The 20,292-nt window shown below is 34.2% G+C and overlaps 1 protein-coding gene across 1 annotated transcript in view; it reads right to left on the bottom strand.

Annotated features, from left to right (window-relative positions):
• Window positions 1–532: 532 nt before the first annotated feature.
• Window positions 533–20,292, bottom strand: part of RB195_016305 (uncharacterized protein) — a gene marked incomplete at both ends in the record, with an annotated part of 32,148 nt that continues 12,388 nt past the window's right edge. Inside the window, 4 exons of the mRNA XM_064207400.1 lie at window positions 533–714; window positions 2,652–2,750; window positions 10,978–11,054; window positions 11,510–11,624. Of these exons, the coding sequence (XP_064063281.1) occupies window positions 533–714; window positions 2,652–2,750; window positions 10,978–11,054; window positions 11,510–11,624 (473 nt within the window). The remainder of the gene's footprint in view (window positions 715–2,651; window positions 2,751–10,977; window positions 11,055–11,509; window positions 11,625–20,292) is intronic.

The raw sequence follows: 20,292 nt of genomic DNA, 5'->3' as shown, positions 1-20,292 counted from the left end.
GCCGTTCCGGTGCCAATCATTCCTCTAATACTTCCGGTGTCGTTAAATTGGTATCAGAGTTGTTTGGGAGGATAAAAACATGGATTTGACACCTCGGATGCCCGTCGCATGTTATTGTATAGGCTAGAGATAGGCGTTCGTAAATCTCAAACGATTCTAAATTGAAGTTGATCACGTTGATAGGTCCTGGGCGGATTTATTAGCGTCGGACACTTTATCCACATTTCATCCACGCTTTATCCACACTTTATCCCTCTAAGAATAATCGTTTATTCAAATGATATCATTGTTTTGAGCGGATCAGCACGTTACTATCAAAATGAACAAAATATGAATTCACTATACATTTCAATCATGTCAATCAATCAATCAATCCATCATCATCACTATTATCAAATATTAATTTTCTGGATCAGAGCACACACACACACAGAGAACGAATAAAATGCCTGAACAACAAGTCAAATACATAGAACAATGTGAAACATGCAGTTTCTTAACGAGGCCTTAATCATACCCGTAATTCGATCGATTAGATCATGGTAGTGAACAGAATGAGGACGACGGATACCGACATCGTGATCGTTACGGATGAAAATATCCGTAGCGATGAAGAATTACAAAGATTCGCATGACATCCGCAAATTGTTAAACGTGACGGTTCCAGTTCTTGTCGTAACGCTGTCGGCATAAACAGTTGACGAGCCGTGGTGTCTGAAACAAGGAGAGAAAAACGGTTAGAAAAATGTTTTTTTCAAAAAAAATTTAAATAAACCAAATAAAATCCCTGAAAAAAAATAATGTAAAGATTTAAATTGTTTGTTTAAATTAAGAAATTATTCATGCAGTGCTGCACGCTTAGTTACTAAATTTAAAATTTAATCTCTTGAAGACCTCCGATTTCGAGGTTTTTGATAACGAAGATCCTGAAGAACGGACAACAGCGTTAAGTCCGAAAGTAATAAAAAAATATTTCTTCAGAAATTCCAAAATTCTAGGACTAAATCTCTTAAAGACCTCCGATTTCGGAGATTTCGATATCGAAGACGCCCAAGAATGAAGAACACTGTTAAATCTGAATGAAATAAAAGGTATTTCTCCTAAAATTCCAGAAATTTCAAAATTTTATGGTTGAAACTCTTGAAGTCCTCCGATCTGATACGGCCTACAGTGGAAAGCCCGAGTGTAATAAAAAAAGTGCATATTTCTCCTAAAATTCCAGAAATTCCAAAAGGAATCCCAAGAGAAAGTAGATAAAACTCTTCCATATTCTTCTTCAACGTTTCCCGTGTAGTCTGGAAATTGTCTAGGGAAAATCAAGGAAAATTTCATGCTCGTTCAAGAACGTTCTCGTTCCCATTTCATTTAAGAACATCTTCGTCACTTTTTTTTTACATTACTTAGTGCTTTCCCTTTTTCTCTTATTTTCAAATTATATGCGTTTATTCTGTCAGATGTTTAAAAAAAGATGTACTCGAAATCTTCCTGGAAGAAAAATCCTGGAAATTTCGAGCTCGTTCAAGAATGTTCTCCTTCGTATTTCATCGAAGAAGGTCTTCCTCTCTTTTTCACATTACATAGTTCTTTCCCTTTTTCTTATTTTCAAATTTAAAATATTTCTTATTCAAAATATTATCATTATATTAAATATACAAAATACTTAAAATATTCAAAATATAAATTCAAATTTCAATACAATTTTTTTCAAAATTCAAATTTCCAAATTATTTGCGTTTATTCTGCGAGAAGTTTCTTTTTCCACGAAAAAATGTGTCGTATAACTTCCCAATTTGACAGAAATCAGCCGCATAAGTCCGTGTTGGGCATCATTGCTTGTTTAGAAATTTGAAGGAAAATTGAATCCACCAAATGAGCATCCCGCACGGGTACTTGCCACGTTTCACCGAACCGATAACTCAATCCCGAGCCGACCGCATAGCGACCTAACAAACCGCCATAGATGGATGGATATATGTACTTCCAGGCTCATAGCTCTGGATGTTGACCAAACAGGCGGAAATAATCCTCTTTTATTCAATGAAACTCGTTTAGGAGAGGTTAAGGATGCGATTTTCGGATGAAAAAAGCCCTGTCCGGGAAGAGACCGAAAGTTCGAGCCGTAATGGCTGTTTGGAGAGACCTGTTGATCTCCTTAGGATGCTAAATTAAAAATTAAAGGTCCTTATTTAGACTGGAACTAATATTCACCTCAACGTTTCGGAGTGATCCGGAAAGGGGTTCTTTTTTTGAAAAACACATCAGTAGTAACCCGAATCAATTTCTTTTGCAGAAATATTTAATATTTATTTTTTCTCTTCGTCACTTCATCGGCGCCTGAGGATATGATCCTGAGCAGATATCTATGTACGCTGAAGAAGGAATCGTAATCGGCTCACATGGATACACATAGCTCAGCTTGGCTTTGATTTCTACCGTATCCGCACCCCACAATAATTGCTAATAAAACTTTCAGGAATAAAACTAATTGTTAACATCTTTAAAGTCTCGTCTCCGCTGCATTTCTATGAGATTTCCCCAAAAAAATTTCTCTGCATAGATCCGTACTTAAAATCGATATTTTCTTCTCCGGAAAACACTACTTTTTTCGTCCCTTAAAATTCCATCCACTGAAAAATTTAAAATTCACTAACCTAGGCAACCTGGATGCTCACTCAAAGCTCGTACTAAACTGTGATTATATCCGTGGATATCAGACAAGCATCCTCGAACGTAACCATGCCTCCGTCGTCCTGGAAAAAAGCAAAAATTCGTTTTTTTTTTCGTTATGTTAGATGAAAGGCTTGTTTAGGCTTATTTCCATAACAAAGAAGTTGAGAAGCTAAAAATTTTCTTAAATAAACTGAACGCAAACAAATTCAAATTAACTAAAGTTGTTTGTGTGGAATTCCCTTAATGTTTAGAAGATAAGCTCCTCTTAAAATCTTTTATCCGGTTTCTCTTCCACTTTCTTCTCGGAAGAGAAGAACGAATTTACAGGAATTCATGACATTAATAGCTCTTCTAGAAATGAACATTTCCAAAAAAATAGTATGAAGGTTTTTTTTTTCAAAACTTTCAAATGTCGTGCTTATGGAAGATTCATCCGTGAAAATTTTGCATGCGCAAGTGAAAAATTTAATATCTATTGCAGAAATGGAGTGTTTGGTGTTTGGTGTTTGGTGAGATAAATTTATGGAAAAATTGGGAAAAAAATAGCACAAGCAATTTCTTCAGAAAAAAAAACATTGCGATCTTTTTGATCATTTATTTTGTTACTTTTTGTGTTTTGTGTCATTGTTTATTTCTATACACTTGTTATTTGTCTATATTAAATAAGTATTATTTGTATTTATTTCTTATTACGTCATTTTTTACTGTTCTGCTTTTTATGTTTCATGTTTTATCTATATGTGTCCAGCGATTTGTTCATTTATTTGCTTATTTATTTATCTATTTACTTACTTATCTATTTATTTATTTATTTCAAAAGTACATTGTGATCTAGTAGACTTGGATCATTATTTATTTTTATGCACTCATTATTTGTTTATAGTAAACACGTACTGTTTCTGTCTCCTATCATGTTATTGTTTTACTAATATATTTTTATTTCATGATATTTATGTATCTATGTATGCAGTTAAGTATATATTTGTTTTATTTTATATTTTTGTTTTTATTTTTTGTTTTATTTTTATTTTTTATAAAATCCGTATTTATACTGCGGTAATGTAAAAGTAGAAAGTAAGAAATTAATTAGTAAGCACGGATTTTCCGTTAACTCTCCGGAAAAATCCTTCAAAAGAGCATTTCGTTCCCGAAAGTGAAGCATTCTTCTACTCTTCATTCTTTTTTCTTTTCCCCAATTTTTCTTTCTCTTTGAACATTCTTTCAGCACGATCTCTTGGGAGGATTTCAATGATCGATGAACCCGAAAAAGATGTTCCTACCCCCTCCCCCCATCCCGGAAAATTCCACGTCCAAATGGCTGAATTTTGCGTGCAGTACAGCATAGTGCATTGAATTAACGTCATGTGGTGTATTGTTTGTGACAAAGAGCGCTCCTAATCCGTAATACATTAGCTGGATTCATGGATTTAGCTTCCGGTTTCATGGAAAACACCGAGAAAAGGTGCTTAACTCTTAAAATCCGTTCCATCGACCGTTCTCATCTTAACTCTATGGTGATTTTCAGAATACCATTTCTTTTTTACAGAAGGACATTCTTACTTGCTTCTAAAAAAAACTTTAATAAAAGTAAATTCGTGGAATACAAGGGAAAGCTGCAGTTTAAAATTCAAATAAACAAAATTAAATCGAAATTAAATAAATGACTAAATCAAGGAAGGAAAATTCTCTACCGCCGTCAGTAACTTCGAGTCAGGGAAAGTTGTGGAAAAAAGGCCCTGTGGTTCGCAAGTGATTTTGAAAAAAAAAATCCGCAGAGACCCCCTGATATCCACAATTTTTGAAATCTCACAGAAGTGTGAAGGAGAACCGGTTGCTGCATATTAACAACAACAACAACAACTACTACTACTATTACTACTACTACTGCTACTACTACTACATTCAAACAGTAATAAATTTTTCTTATTTTTTCGTATTGTTTAAGTTAGAGTTAAGTTAAGAAACTCTCCGTGGATTTCGCGAATTTCTCGGATCTCTATTATTTTATGCACATTTCGATAGCCGCTATAACAAATGTTTTTGCTTTTTTTTTTTGCCCGAATAAGTTTTTTTTTTGCTCGAATTTTTTATTTTATTTCTTGAACGAAAACAAACGTTAAAAACAATTATTGCAGTTTGAAACTTCCCGAAAAAGAATTTCATCCCGTAGACGTTCATTTCATTTCACCCTAATGGCTTCTGCTATTGCACTTTTCCCAGAATTACGTCATTTACTCGTAAAATTACGAGAATTTGGAATTCGGAGCCGCTACAAGTGCGCTTAGTACGTTCAGGCCAATTACACAATTAAAGATATTAGGACTTATAGTAGCGAGGAAAAAATGTTGCAAAAAAATTACTAAAAATAAAAAAATAAATACTCTTCGGTGATAAGTTGAAAAAAACCGGACCAATTGTTTAAATAGAGTTTTTTTTTTCAGTACCTATATGCTTTACGTACGGCGTCTTTAGTATCTATATGGTAATTTTTAAAAGTTAAAAAAAATTAATATTGCGTAAAATATAACTTATTACTTAAAACTAAAAAAAAACTAAAGATAACTTATTTTGTTATGGGAAAAACAATTTTGTCATGATATCCAAACGTTCTGGAAACACTGACGTCACAGAGTAGTACTGGAGATCTAAGGATTTCTGTTAGTTGTGATTCTAATCCTGAGGATAATCCTAAAGGTAATCCTAATCCTTTTAAAAAACGTACGGTACGGTTTAAAGATTTTTTAAAATCTATTGTTAGACAGCTTTATGGACAGCTTCTACGGTCTAAGACATAAATCAATAAAAACTTAAACTCTACCGAGAAATACTGTTAAATTAAGTCAAGTTTCAAATTTCAGACCGTATTGGAACAATATTCGACTTATTCGAACAGATGAGCAATCGAAAATCATCTCAAATGATTAATTTATCCCAACTACATATATAGTAACGGTTACACAATTTTATTCATTTTTGAAAACATTGAAAAACAAAAAATTGTCCTAAAAACGAAAAAAAATTTGATTCATTCTTTTAGATCACTTCCTAAACGCGAAAAGAAAATGCAACTATTATATTGCTCCTGGAAATTTTTCAAAAAAGCAGCAGTGTCTCTGGAATTATTTTCCAGAGGTCCTCTCAACATTTACTGTTTTTTTTTTGTTGTTTTTTTCAACCCGGATAATGTTCGAGAGTTTTTTTCGGTAATTATCCCAAAAAATATATGGGAGACAGGGCGATGGTAAGGAAAAAAGTTTTCAATTTATTTACGGTTTTTTTTTTGTTCAGGGTAGTAAAACAAAAAAAAACATTCTACCACTACTTCACATGCATCTGTCGGTTTTTTCAGGTCAGAGGGGTCATGATCCTGGACTGAACGACTGGAATTCTGTATAGTTTTGTGAAATCTATGGAAAATTAAGATGCAAGCGGTATTGTTTTTCATCCGGAAATTTTCTCCAGTCATCCCTCTTCAAATGAAAGCAATACCACCAGAAACGATGATACCAGAACGAAAGTGCTGCAGCACTTAATTCAGATAAAGGCAGTTCCAGAACAAAAACCCTTTAAATATTCTAATTAATGTCCTGAATTTATTAGGCGCAACTGAGAAGAAGTTGAAATGTCAGGCGCATTTCAACGCAGAAAAATTTTAATCCAGAAATATTTTGGAAACGCGAAAGAAGAAGAAAAATTTCGATTTTTTTCGCAATCAACAAGAGATCCTCCGAATTCTGATTCGATTTTTTAGCACAGCAAAGAAAATTTACAGGACCCTCCAACCCATAATTTTATCTCCACTGTTAAGCTTAAAACGAATTTTCGGGTAAAGAAAATTAGTGGGTAAAATGTTTGTACGATGGATTTCTAGGAATTTCCCAAATATTTACTGAATTATATCCGTAAGGAAAAGAATCATGTGATTTCGCGAAGTAAATGTACTGAATAAGGATGATTCAGTTTTTATCTTCCTCCCTGTAAGAAAAAATATTGGGAAAAAATATTTCTTACAGTTATGACCTACGAGGTGTGTGCGACCTATATTTGTTTTTATTTCCAAGTCAATAGGAGCGCAATATTTCTAGGCAAATGTGAAAAATATACGGTTACTACGGTAATTCTCTTCCAAAAAGGCCAAATTCTGTGGGCTATATCCATTAATCTGCGGTTTATTTAATTAAAATCAATTAATTTATTACTCGTTACACTTTGTTTATTTAAGGAGTTTTTCAGACCTCAAATAAGCTAGGTTGAGGGATTTTATCGATCGTGAATCGATCGATGTCCAAACCTAATCATCCAGGGACGAACAAATCAAGCTACAGAGAAAAAGCAAGAGGAAAAATCAGGATCGCCTGTTTTTCTTTTTTTTCGGCGAAGAATCACTGTGGTTAGTGTACTGAAAGTCGTTATCTATCTAGATATTACCACTCATAGCATAGTTAGTAGTAAAAAAATAAATAAAAAGCAAAATATATAAATAAATTAATGATAAATAAATAATAATTAAATCCATTTCCAGGAAAAACCGGCCCATTAGTATCTCCTAGTGATTTCAGTGAATTAACCGCACTCTCCGATATGCCGTGCATTTCCATTCAAGACCCATTCAATTCGAGCTGCAGGGGAATTAACGGGAACTACATAAGTATAGCGCGCTCTCCATCCACGTTGTTGACCTCTCATTAGCCGCCGAGACGGGGAGAGGAGGGAAGCTATCAGCCGCGGTAATCTCTGCTGAAATGCCCCACTCGTTTCCTGGATACTCCCGGCAAATTCACTCCCGATAGGTGAATAAGTGACGATTTCGACTAAAGCGATTAAATCCCGATTAAATGTGGGCGGACGTTAGTGAGGAAACAAAGATCCAGGAACAGAAAACTTCTAGAAATCACTATAAACAGCTACTACCGTCCTTAGAAAACACTTTAAAAAATTAATTCCTTCCTAAATCTTTTGAGGAAAGATTTGTTTATTCAAAAACCGATAAGCCTGACTTATTTTGATCGTTTGAGCCAAACAGCCAAAATATCCAGAAATTCTTTCTAGAGAATTTTTCCTTGAAAGAAAAGATTTTAGAAAATAGAAAAGTGAATGTTTCCTAGAATTTCTCAGCTGCCAACCTTAAAAAAGTTCTTTATTCTAAGCAAGCAAGCATTCAAGTAGCAAAATAAAATGGAGTTAGTTTTTATTTACTATTTATTTTTATTTTATTTCTTTTCTTCTTTTTATTTGTTTCTTTTTGTTTCTTTTGATCTCTTTTTTGTCTTTTTTATTATTCAAATCTTTTGTGCCTTTTTTTTGCTCTTTAATAACATTTAATATGTATAGGGACCATAGATAGATTCTGGATCAGATGTTAAAGTTCCGATCTAAAAGGAAATAAATGTTAAAAATTGCTGCAAAAATTTCGAAATGGATAAATTTATGAATTTTAACGTAATTCAGGGTGGGTGGCTTGATGAACGAGTTGGAATTTGGGGGCATATTTATCCGCAGAACATTTTTCACACGAGGAAAGTTCCAGAAAAGAAACTTAAATTTAAATTAAATTTAAAAAAAAAACTTATATTGGACAATTTTTTACGCCGGTTGACTAAAATATGGCCTACTTCACAGGATGCTAGGCGGAATTTCCCATTTGGCGATGGCCGGGTCTGAGTTTCGTTGAGAAATTTGAAATACCCCGTTCAAGGTGGATACTGTAGGAAGTGTCGACGTCCATGGATCCAGAAGCGTGAGCTTTGCTCTCGGATATCCCGTCAAAACATTTTGAATTATTGTTTCGTGAAAGATTAGACGTAAGCACCCACAAGGGTCACTTTCGTTATTGAAATAGATCATTCTTAACGGCTTCATGTGAGAAAATTTGAAATTCTGTGCAGTTAACGATTTTTTAAAAAAACTACTTTTCAAAAATAAGACTTCCTGCTATGCGGAAAATATTACTTTTTTTTATTCTTCAGCAAAATTCCAGAGACTATCGTTCCATTTTCTTCGGCGGCTCCCCAGCTGATATGCATGCGAAAGTTTTGTGTGTGTCCACGGAAATTCCTGGCTGTGTACGAATGCAATCGTAAAAGCAACGGGAGCACAATTTTTTGGCAATTCATAGCTAAGCAGATTCCAGAAATGTCTCTTTGAAAACATTGGAATCACGTAACTCCCCAGCTTATTCAGTTCAGTAAAATAAATGATAAAAAAAAAGTAAAATAATTCTCCCATAGAAGAAAATTTCTATTACCGATTTTTTTCTTCATCGAATCCGTCATGTAATGATAACAACAAAATATCGCGGAAAAAAAATGCATTTCTTTATTTTTACATTTTTTTTTTCAAGAAAGATCTTTAAATGGGTGGAAATGAACGCCTAAAGTCAATTTTCCGTGGATTCTTAGAAGTTTTACAGAGTGAGAATCATTTCACCATTTGGTTCTAGTGAAATATTCTCGAAACTTCTCCAAAATCCGTTGCAAAACCACAAAAAAACCACAATGTTACTAAATTTACCAAATCTATGAGTACTATACGAGTACTATGATCTCAAGCTTTTATTATATTTATTAAAATTTCCTCATAAAAAAATTTCTATTACTTATGTATTACTATCCTATTATTTTTTCCTCACCGATCCCTCATATAAGGATGGCAACAAAACATCGCGAATAAGAATTTTCCCAGGATTAAGGCGCAATGCATCGTTTTCATAAGGAAAAGGCGCATAGCATGAAAGGAGAAAAATGAAAGAAAAAAAAAACGAGGAAGAAAAACGGTGAAATGTGGAACGCGTAGAAAACGAATTCACTTTTGAAATATGCTCCATTTGTATTCAGCTCCCCAGAGGTGTCGCTCTCTCCAAAAGTACCCAGAAAATTTCTTCCACATTCGAAAATTTGCAAAAGCAAACATTTTCCAAAGGGCGCAAAATAACCGTACATATAAGAAAGAACAATAAGGTGAAAAAATAAACAACAAAAAGTTGTGAAAACAAGTAAACATCAAAATAAACCGGTTGCACATCAACAATGATGTTGTGGGATTCGATAGGATCATATGGCGATTGATTTTATGGTGATTGATCGAAAAATTTGCTTTAAAAATTAGCCGATCAATGCATATTGATAGATTAAGAGATCCTAAATCACTATATGTGTCTTCAAGCATGCGGCAAAATATTAAGGAACTACCAATGGATTGGAAAAGTTGTCCAGAATTACCGTATCACATTTGCTTACATTTTAAATGTATATGGTATAAAGTATAATAAGTACGTGATTACGTACGAATACTGTGGCCATCGAAATCAGCGGTCCCGCCACAGCTATATTTTATTTCAATCTTATCTCAGGCCCCACAGTAAAAAATTGCTTTTTCCTCAAACTTTTGCGTTCCTCTTTTCGTTCGGCGCGTTTTTTTTCTGCCTTCTTAAAAATGCATGTCACTTTTTTTTCATCTGATGCCCTCGTTGCCGCCTCAAACCAAAGCATTGCTTCAACCACAATCGCTCCCTCCACCCCTTCGACGGGGAAAACTCCACGGATTCTCAAATGAGTGCGCGTATTTAGTGCCGTTCGTTCTTTATGGATGCGGCAAAACACATAGAAATAAATCTTCCCCTCCTGCCCGAGCCAATAATCACTATCGAGAGAGCACCCGTCTCCAGGATGAATCCAACAAAAAGAAGCCAAACGTAGCTAATAGATGGAATAGATTGGGATATAAAAGAAATAAACAAGTTCTAAATTATTTCTAAGAACTGGGAAATAAGTATATGTAAATAAAGAAATAGAGAGAAGAGAAATAAATATGTAAACGGAAATACTCAGTAAATTCTTAGTAATTAGTAGGATTAAAAAATATGTATAGAAACGTGTTTTCTTCATGGATTCAGCATTTTGTTGAATTTTGTGAATTTTGTCTACAAAGATCCGAAATTTTTGTAAAAATAAGGATAAATTAAATTGTAGATTACTAGCAAACAAAAAATGGTTTTGTTACGCGTACTACAAATTTTTTGTAGAAAAAAAAACGAAATATTCAAGGGGACTATATCTCGTTCTTTTTTTAATGTTTATTTTTATCGTCTTTTTCTACTGCAAAAAGTACGGTGCAATCATAAAAATTTACAATTTTATGTCATTAGAGAGGAGTCAGCCTTAATTTTTTCCTTATTCTCCTCGAAAATTAGCACGAAATTGCGAAAATATGCTTTGAATGTAAATTTTTTGACTAATGTTTACTTCTTTTATCTTTGTTTTTTTCCGGAACGTTTTTTTAGAGCTATTTTTTTTTCCAGAATTCACTCACCTCCTACTACATCGTTAATTCGTAGCGTAACACACATATCGGAGCAGTTCTTCACGAACAGGTAGCTTCGGTCGAGACTGTAACACACATAGAGAAAATTTATGTAATTTTCCGAGTTTTCCGAAATCCAAAAGATGTGTTTTTTTTTCCGCGACGTGTACTGCCGCGGCAGCCGGGTCCAAAAGCAGCTCTGGCACCCCGTGCCCGGCGGAACTCCCGAGGGAGTGATCTGCGCAACAAACCATTAGCGTGAAATGTATTTTCTTCTCGCTACACTGAAATATTTGCGTTGGTTGGTTGGTGGGAGCGCGGGGCCGGGGAACGGGGCACGGGGAACCATCCACAGCCACACGTGATTCAAACTGAGTGCAGCAGGGAAGCGTTCTGGATTTTTTTTTGTTGTTTCACGGAAAATTTGTCGCTTTATCCCAATGCTCATTCCAGTTGCGAGAACGACTATGGATGAAAGAGAAGAAAAAAAAGTGGGGCGAGAAAAAAAAAAGAAAGAAACCCAGCCGATCAGTTCACTTACTTGTTTCTATCACAATGCGGGTCGAAAGACAACGGTTTACGGTAGAGATGTGAGATATACGGGTAATGATCCTCCAAATATGGACTCATACAGCTGTAACATGGTAGTCGCAAAGCTGAAATGAACTGAAATGAATTATTTAAATTTAATTTTTTCTATTTTATTTGAAATTTCTTAGAAAAAAAAAACCCCGCTGAGTGGATGTATTGCTTTGGGCCCCTGGGAAGGTCCCCGTGAAACGATTTTATTCTTAATTGGCAAGCGTCCAGATGTGATAATGGGACGACGGCGCCAAAATTAAACTCGCAATCATTGACAAAATGGGACCGTCATCGTCGTCGTCGTCGTCGTCATACGGCATTATACGACATCAATTAAGCAAATGTTTCCTTTTCTGAATGAAGTATTGGAATAAGGAAATTAATGTTTTTTTCTAGAATCTCTGGAGAAGTTTTTGAGGAAAAAAGTGCGGCACAGCTTCAAAATAGCCCACTTCTGTCGACACAACAGTGAATCTTTTTTACGAGTTCTTTTTTTTCCGAGTATTAACGAAGGATTTTAAAGGTTTTCATTAAATATTATACCCGTATTCAGCGTGACATCCGTAAATATCTTCGGATTTGCTTCTAGATGCTTTTCCAGGACGTAGTAAATGTGGATGCATGTAATGATCGTGGTAGAAATGAATCCCGTTAGTAAACTTTGAAGGTTTCTGGATTTGACCTACTTTTCATTGTTTTATTATTGCTCTAGTTTCTTCGGTTCTATTAAAGTTTTTTCTATTATTTCTTTTGTCATTTTTGGTTTCTTGAGGAGTTCTCTAAAACTTCGAGACTTACATAAAGCTAAAAATCCAGAATATTCTAAAATAGCTGCAACCGAACTATTTTACAGGCTCCTGTAGAAGAATATAAGTATTTTTTGTCTATTTTTTTTGGAAAAATAGCAATTTTTGTTCTTTTGCGCTTGGAATATTTCAGAAAAGAAGAAAAAAATTATTTATAGATATTTACCATCGCTGATGTCTTTTTGGTTTTTCATCGCTCTTATTTACTCAAATAAATTCCTTTAGTAAACTTATATTCAGGATTTGGTCCACTTTCCATTGTTTTATTATTGCTCTTAAAGACCCGTTCCCAGAAACCATCGGTGAATTTCTTCATAAGTTTAAATTAGGAACTAATTTAATTTGATTTTAATTTATTTTTAGCGGTCAAAAACTAGGCGTTGCTGTTCTTTTTGGTCCTCTTCTGGCTGCTAATCCGTAAAAAATGCTGAATTTCCCTCAAGTAGCGATTTGAAGTGTTGAGTGAAGAATGGAGAGGCCGAGCCGAGCGGAGCCGAGCGGAGCCGAGCGGAGCCGAGCCGAGAGGCCGCAATTGCCATCTCAGGGCCCTCGAGCAAAACAACACACGATTGCTATTCGCCCCCTTCTTGACACCGTTAACAACTTCGCACCGCACGGGGAAAAATAGCGACAATTGGCTTTTCTTTGCAAGGATTTTCTCCGGATTCAAGTGTTCTCGGTGGCTGCTCGGGAACGAAAACAACAGCTCTTACGGGCGCTAAATTCCCATCGGCCTCGGAAACCGGATGCATTGGGTTGTTGTTCGATGAAAAGCGCGTAGTTCGGGAAGAAAAGAGAAGAAAAAGTGCACGGTAGCGTTCAATCACATCCGAGCCACGTATTTGTGAGGTTAGCACTTTTAACGCTAAAAATAGCCACCCCGAACATTCCTCTTTCGCTATCCACCACACGGAAATTCCACATACGCTACACGGCGAAGTGCTGATCCTGAGCGACGTTGTCATGCACATTTTTTTTCTGCTTTTCACCGCCAAGGAAACAACCGTTTTTCACAAATCCATACTGACATATGTGCTATAAATTCTTGTCCGTTAAGAGAAATTACATGTACGGAGGCGAGTATACGATCAACTATTTTCGGATACACTTTTCTGGAAATGTTCCGCCTACATACGTTAAGGTCTTTCTCCAGTAAAACTTTTAATCGTATTAGAAGTTATTCCACCACGAAAAAAAACGGAAAAAGGAAGATAACAGCTCGCAAAGTCTTGTTTTCATGGAATTTGTCCTAGGTAGAACCATTTAGGTGTTTTTTTAAAATAAATTCAAGAAACAAACTTTGAGGAGGAAGCCAGTGCATACTTTTAGTGAATAGACTAATATAGATAATAAACATAATAAAAAAACAAATTAGAATTAGTGAATAAACAATGAATCTACCTTGGAATTGACTCTTTTTTTTTAAGTCCGACATACATTTAAAAATAGATTCTTAAAGGAGCAAAGTTTTGAGAAAAAAAACAGAAAGAGAAAGAAGAAATAAAAAACTCAAATTGTTTTGTCATAACAAAACCACTACGGTTTCCGGATGCACAGGATTCAATTGTAGATGAGACGCTCGGTTCATACCATTTAAGCGTTAACATCGTTGCTAACAGCGGAAAGACAAAAAAAATCCTCAAGTTGTTCCCGGAAAATTTTCTCCTTTCAAATCTTCACCATTTCTCTCTGGATAAAAAACCTCTTCATTAAACTATGACCTTAAAATCTTATCTTATCCTATCGTGTATTTAGATTCGTCTAGAATCTTAAAACTTCGACAAAAGTCCAGATGAAGATATTTTTAGATGAAGAAGAAAGAATGAATTTTTGTGAAAAATTCCAGAATTGTCATTTGTTTGAACACGTTCATCTTAAGAGTTTTTTTTTTTGAAACTAGAATTTGAAGGATCTAAAAAAGTACGCATAGATGTTGCACAAAGTAATTTGTGAATATTTGGGAATATAAAACAGAGGAATCTCATCTGAATCCATAATCTGAAAAGGAAAAATTTAGAAATTTATATGACTTTGCTCCTGAATTAATCTCCACGATATCTATATGATAGAAATTCCCGAGTTAGAAGGTAGGAGGAGGAAGACAATGTACCTCGTACATAGAATTCGGATGAGTTCACCAAATTACTGTCAATTAGGCAAAATCGGAAAAAAAAGAAGTGACGAGAAGTTTAATGGCGAATATAGTTCCTTTTTCTTGTAAATTTAATTTTTTTTAATGGCTAAAACAACTACTCAAGTTCAGGGGTATTTATAAATAAAAATAATATAAAATTTCTATATAAATATATACTAATAAATAATAAATATAATTAATAAACATAAATAATTTTTCGATACTAACTACTGTAAATGGAGCCAGTTTTTTCTTCAAAAAAAGAGTTCCGAAAAAGGATTGACTTGAAAAAAGGGCCCAAATCTATAAATATTTATTTTAAATAAATAAATATTAAATAAATGAATTAAACAATCATTAGTTATTAAATAATAAACATTAAATATAAGTAATAAATAATAAATGACCTAAATACATGTTTAAAAATATCTTGATCTGAATTTAGGAACTAACAGAGAAATTTCCGAGTTTTTTTTTTCGAGAAAATGGAAATTACATTTATTCTCTCATTTTTATTAGATACGGAATCGAGAAACTTCATATTTCCACTCTCTCTGTCTCCTCAACCTTGATATATTACGAATCCAAGTCGTTTTCGGAAGACCTCAGCGCTGAATTCAACAATCAACGAGAGCGAAAAACAATTAGAGGATCGTAAATTTGACCTTTGCGACAGCGACGCTCCCTAGTGAGCTCGTGGAGCTCCGGCATAAATTACTTTACTTTGTAGTAGTAGTAGTAGTAGTATTGTTTGCAGTGAATCAGATCACACAGATACTATACCAAAAATCACAGTAATAGCTGTAAAAGCTGAAAAAAAAATCGAACCTGAATTAAAATCAGTTACATTCGCTAGGAAATAGGAGAAAATCTGCAGCACATCAGCTGCCATTCAACCGCGATACACGAACTTCACAATGAAATCCTCGCTCACTCTCGTCCACTCTCCGAGTTTGGCTTCACATTTGGCTTCGTTTCGTAGTCACCGCCGCGGATCACGCGGCAGCGGCGGCGCCGGATGTGGATGCGGATGGGGATTCATGAGTGACAACTTTGGACACTAGATTGGATTTGTCGGATCGGCTTCGAATGAGAAGACGAAGCGAGAAATCTTCCCGACACTGATTTTTTGACCTTTTTAAATAGAATTTGATTTGCATGGATAGAATCCAAGCCGTCCTTTGAAATTGACATCTTCACGTGTGTTTGTCCACTCGTAAAGCGCCTGCCATCCTCTTAAAGATTCTCATTTTCCACTCCTCATTCGACTAGTAACATCATTTTAAGCCTCTTTAACGGCACTTAAAGATAATTAGTAGTTAATTACCTTTGAGAGTCATTAATTATCGTAAATGATCAGGCTGAACTCTTTTCTCCAGAGATTCAGTTCATCAGAAGTGAAAGTGCTTCTTACCCCTATTTACAAAGTACTAACCTTTGTGCCGAAATACATATACTTTGATTTTTTTCTTCTTTTGGGTATTTTAATTTATTTTCAATTTGTTTATTGCTCCTAAACTTTAAATTAAAGAAAAAATCCTGAAGTCCAAATTGTTCATTTTGCAGCAGGAAATTGTTTCAAATTTGAAAAGGATTTTTCTACGAAAAAAGCGAAGATCACTTTAACGGAAAGACCATGTGGCATTTCTCCACTGTAAATGCAATTACAATCAAATATTGTTTATGTTTATTTACTATGTTGTTTTCTACGTATTAATAAATATTAACTATTCTGTCAGAAATTGTTTTTCTCTTCGTTTCACCGATTCCTTCACTTTATAGCTCGCCTCGGAATAATTAGCAAAAAGTTGGGGGAGAATTTCCGATGTGCTCATTTCTTGAGTTTCAAGCTGCTCGACTCAATATTTTCTAGAAAAACAAAATAATATTTGTTCTAAATAATCACGAAAATCGATTAAAATCTGCTCCTGCAGCGAATTCACTGAAGAATTGAATCTAATGTGGTTCCATTACTAATTTTTGATCGTTGTCATTTTCGTTTTTTTTTTTCGTTGTCATGTCGCTTGTCAGTGATTTCTGAGATATGGAAAATGTTCTGAGCTAAAAATTGGTAGCGAAGGATTCACCAGGATTTTTGCATCAAATTCCCTGATTTCTCGAGGGCTAAAAATTGAAAATGGTTTAAAGTTAGAAAAAAAAGTTTGAAGGTAAGAATTGCATGAGTAACAAACAGTGGATTATGAATAAATAAACAATAAATATGAAAAATCCTCTAAAATATCTCGGACACCAGCGCAATTCCAACGTAGGAGGTCCACTCTAGAATTTTTCGAGGAAAATCACGCTCGGATACGTTCCAGATTAACCGAAGCGTACACCTGCACTAACTTATTTACGAATTAATTGAAGCAGAAATTTCTTTAATAAAAAAAAACAGATACAAAAATAAACAGAACTATAGAGGAAGAGTTCTTAAAAGAAAGAAAATAATTTTCAATGCAGAAGTATATTTAGTTAAGTAATTAAGTAAGCAGTAAGAATGTAAAAATGGAATATTTTATCGTTTTTGACCAAATATTGTGAAATTATGCCGAAGCACAACTCCATTCCACATTCCTTGATCTAGTTATTTTTTTAGAAGGTTGAGGAATTTTCCAACACGTATATTGGGGTTTTTTTTTGTCCGCCATAATAACATCTTTATCCAACAGAAAATGTTTATGTTTACCGATTGTTTGAACTGAATTGAATTGAAATTTTGAAATGAGAATTTTTTAAAATTTTCTTTAAGAAAACTGGGGATTCTAAGGAAATCCAGACCAGATAGTAAAGAAAATTGTATTTATTTATAACAACTAGCTCTAGCTATCGAGCTATTATTTCTATTTCTATCGACGCTATCGAAAAAACGGTAAATATCTGTTAATTTCCGTGTTTTCGTGCAGATATGCTTAATCATATTTATAGGATAATTGAGCTGTCTTTCTAGACCTAATTTATACTCATTGCGTGCGTAAATAACTCTAAACTAACTCTTTCCCTATGCTAATAATATAATACTTTACGTTACTACGTTGTTCGTTACGTTACGTTACGTACGCATTGCGTTTTCTCTGCGCACGAAGCATAAGAGTGGAATTTTGGCAGCCGTAGCGATCGATGGTCATTTGAACCCCTTACAATTATTTTTTAAATTAAAATATTCAACACTGATGTGAAAAAAGTCTCTAAATTTTATTTCTAGGCGTGACATTATGAGCTAATTCTATCGATTAGTTGCCATATATGAAAAATTCTCAGGAGAAGTAAATAGAAACCAATTTTTTCCCAAATATCTGACTTCTTATATATTTTGTTGATGATAATTTGATTTCAATTTTATTTAGTGCTAAAATTTCAATTTCAAAAAAGTTTTGATTTAAAATTAATTTCAATACTTATAGTATTGTGATTCCCAGATAATTTTCATAGCTAGCAAATGATTTGAATTTGGTTAGGCTCTGAAAAGAAAATTGCTCACTGAAAAATCTATGCAAGAAGTGAATAAACATGTTATTTCTCCAGACATTAACCCAAGCTCATTCTGGATATGTAGTTTTATTGATTTACGTGTTTATTTGTTTATTTACTACTTTTCATGATTTGAACATAACAATATCTACTGAAAAAGTGCACCACGGATGAAAAAATTCGAATCAGAAAAAAAGAATTTTTTTCTGATTCGGATTTTTTCATCCGTGGTGAGAGAACTGGAATCAGCTCTAGTTGTCACGGCTCGCCGAGCAAATTTATCGATTTCAAGAGGCGCCGTAAAGTTGCAAAAATCTGCTAAATAAAGTATAATAATGGTATTTTGCTTCAATTCATGATCGAATTGCAATATTTCCCTTCAAAAAGAAATGAAACAAAAAGAAGAAAGAAAAGAAAAAGAAAAGAAAAGAAAGAAGCAAAAAGAAATCTATTTCGCCTCACCAAGTCTGTCCACGTTAAGATTTTAGTTTTTTTCACAGAATGCGGCTGTTGCACTTAAAAAGACGTAAATTTCTTTGAAATTTCCCCAAAAATGTTTCATAGGGAATCTTTTTATCCATAACTGATTGGTTTAGAACCATAGATTAAGAATTAACGAAAATTTGATCCGTGGTATGGTCCTAGCGGGTAGACTTAACTGTATCTGAGCCCAAAATTTCAGTTAACATAATATTTCTGGAAATTACTTACGGATGGTTACAAGCTACTGTAATTTACTGGTTCAGTTCAAATCGCTCGAGTTCTTTTACAAGCGAAAATAAAGCATTGAGGATGTTCACTTTGAAAAAAAAATAGCTGAAAGTCTACGAGAAAATCTAAGAGATTTGTAAATAATGAGAGAAAATATTTTCTATATGTAAGGAAAAAGTTTGCCTCATTCCCAATTGACGAAAATAAAAGATATTTATAAATTTATATAATTATATTTATATCTTTATATTTTAACATATTTATCTGTAGATCTAGCAGGTTTCTTTGAGTAAATAACTCAACTCAGCTCAATAATTGACATCATTTAAAAAAATATTCAGACGCCGACTGACCAAAAGATACTTCTCTAAATTATTTTATGGATACTGCATACTCACTTCCTTCCTCATTTCCTAATAAATAAACTGTTCTAGGAGAGCACGTGGAAAATTGGTTGAACTGGAACGAATTCTTATTCGGAATGATACTCTTACGAGTTGATTTTCAATTTCATTTTCGGACGAGAGAGAGCGAATGAGGGCCAATTTGCGTGACGAATGCAAGCAATGCGCTTAAAAATCTACTGACGATGTTGCCACGATTCTCACTTATTCTTTCAATATTGGAAATATTAAAGAGAAAAAAGTTTTAATGGAATTTTCAAGGTAACAGAGACCTGTTTGAGAACGAATTTACCACTTAATAGTTAGGAATTTTCTCAGAGCAAAAAAAAAAGAAAAAATAACATCGGATGCTGGTTTTAGGGATGCTACTATAAAAATTGTTGTATCTCTGAAACAAAATTATAAAATTTGGCTAAAAACTAGAAAAAGAAGGATTTAGTCACCTCTTCCTAAACGATTATATCATTATATCATACGATCATTTATAGATCAGCCTCCGCTGAGGCCACCACCGGAATCCACAACGCTAGCGGATTTCCGTAGGTGGTCATGGATTGACTACATGTTCTCCGTAACGCAAAAGTGCGATCATTTCTGTATAGAAGCCAAAAAATTCAACAAAAAACCAATTTTTCGAAAAAATTTCTTCCAAAGGGTAATCTCTAACTGGAATTAATTGGCATTAATTTTTACACAATAATTTTTTTAACTCCAGATAAGTTAAATGAATTTTATGGTAAAAATATCGTAGGAAAATGACGTGACCGGATTCTTTTATTAATAAACACGGACTACGCCAGATTACGCTCGATTAGCGGATATTCCCTGGATTCCCTGAATCCCCAGCGCTACCAGGATCCTATAAGTGACGCACGGAAGCCTTACCACACACACACACCTTTTCAATTATCCAATGATAATCGGATGAACGGCGCAACGCTTAGAGCTTAGAATTCGCATCTACGTGGGGATTGTGTAAACATGTAAACAAATCTAGTAGTGAGGACAACTAGCACAATTTCTGGCAGCAGTAACTCATTCCACGATGCACTTAGTGCTTTATTTCCCAATAAGATGAGTCTAGTGTCTTTCTAGCACATTATTTGCTGCTTAGGATTATTAACATAAGTGTACGTGCCTGGTTATTCCGAGAAATACCAGAATATCCAAACAATGCAGACTCATTTAGAACTCAAGCGCTTCGGAATAGCATTCT

This window comes from Necator americanus, chromosome V (assembly GCF_031761385.1).
Source record: "Necator americanus strain Aroian chromosome V, whole genome shotgun sequence".
In the NCBI taxonomy this organism is placed as follows: Eukaryota; Metazoa; Nematoda; class Chromadorea; order Rhabditida; family Ancylostomatidae; genus Necator; species Necator americanus.
The sequence above is the reverse complement of the archived record's forward strand: the minus strand, read 5'-3'. Positions and strand labels throughout refer to the sequence as shown.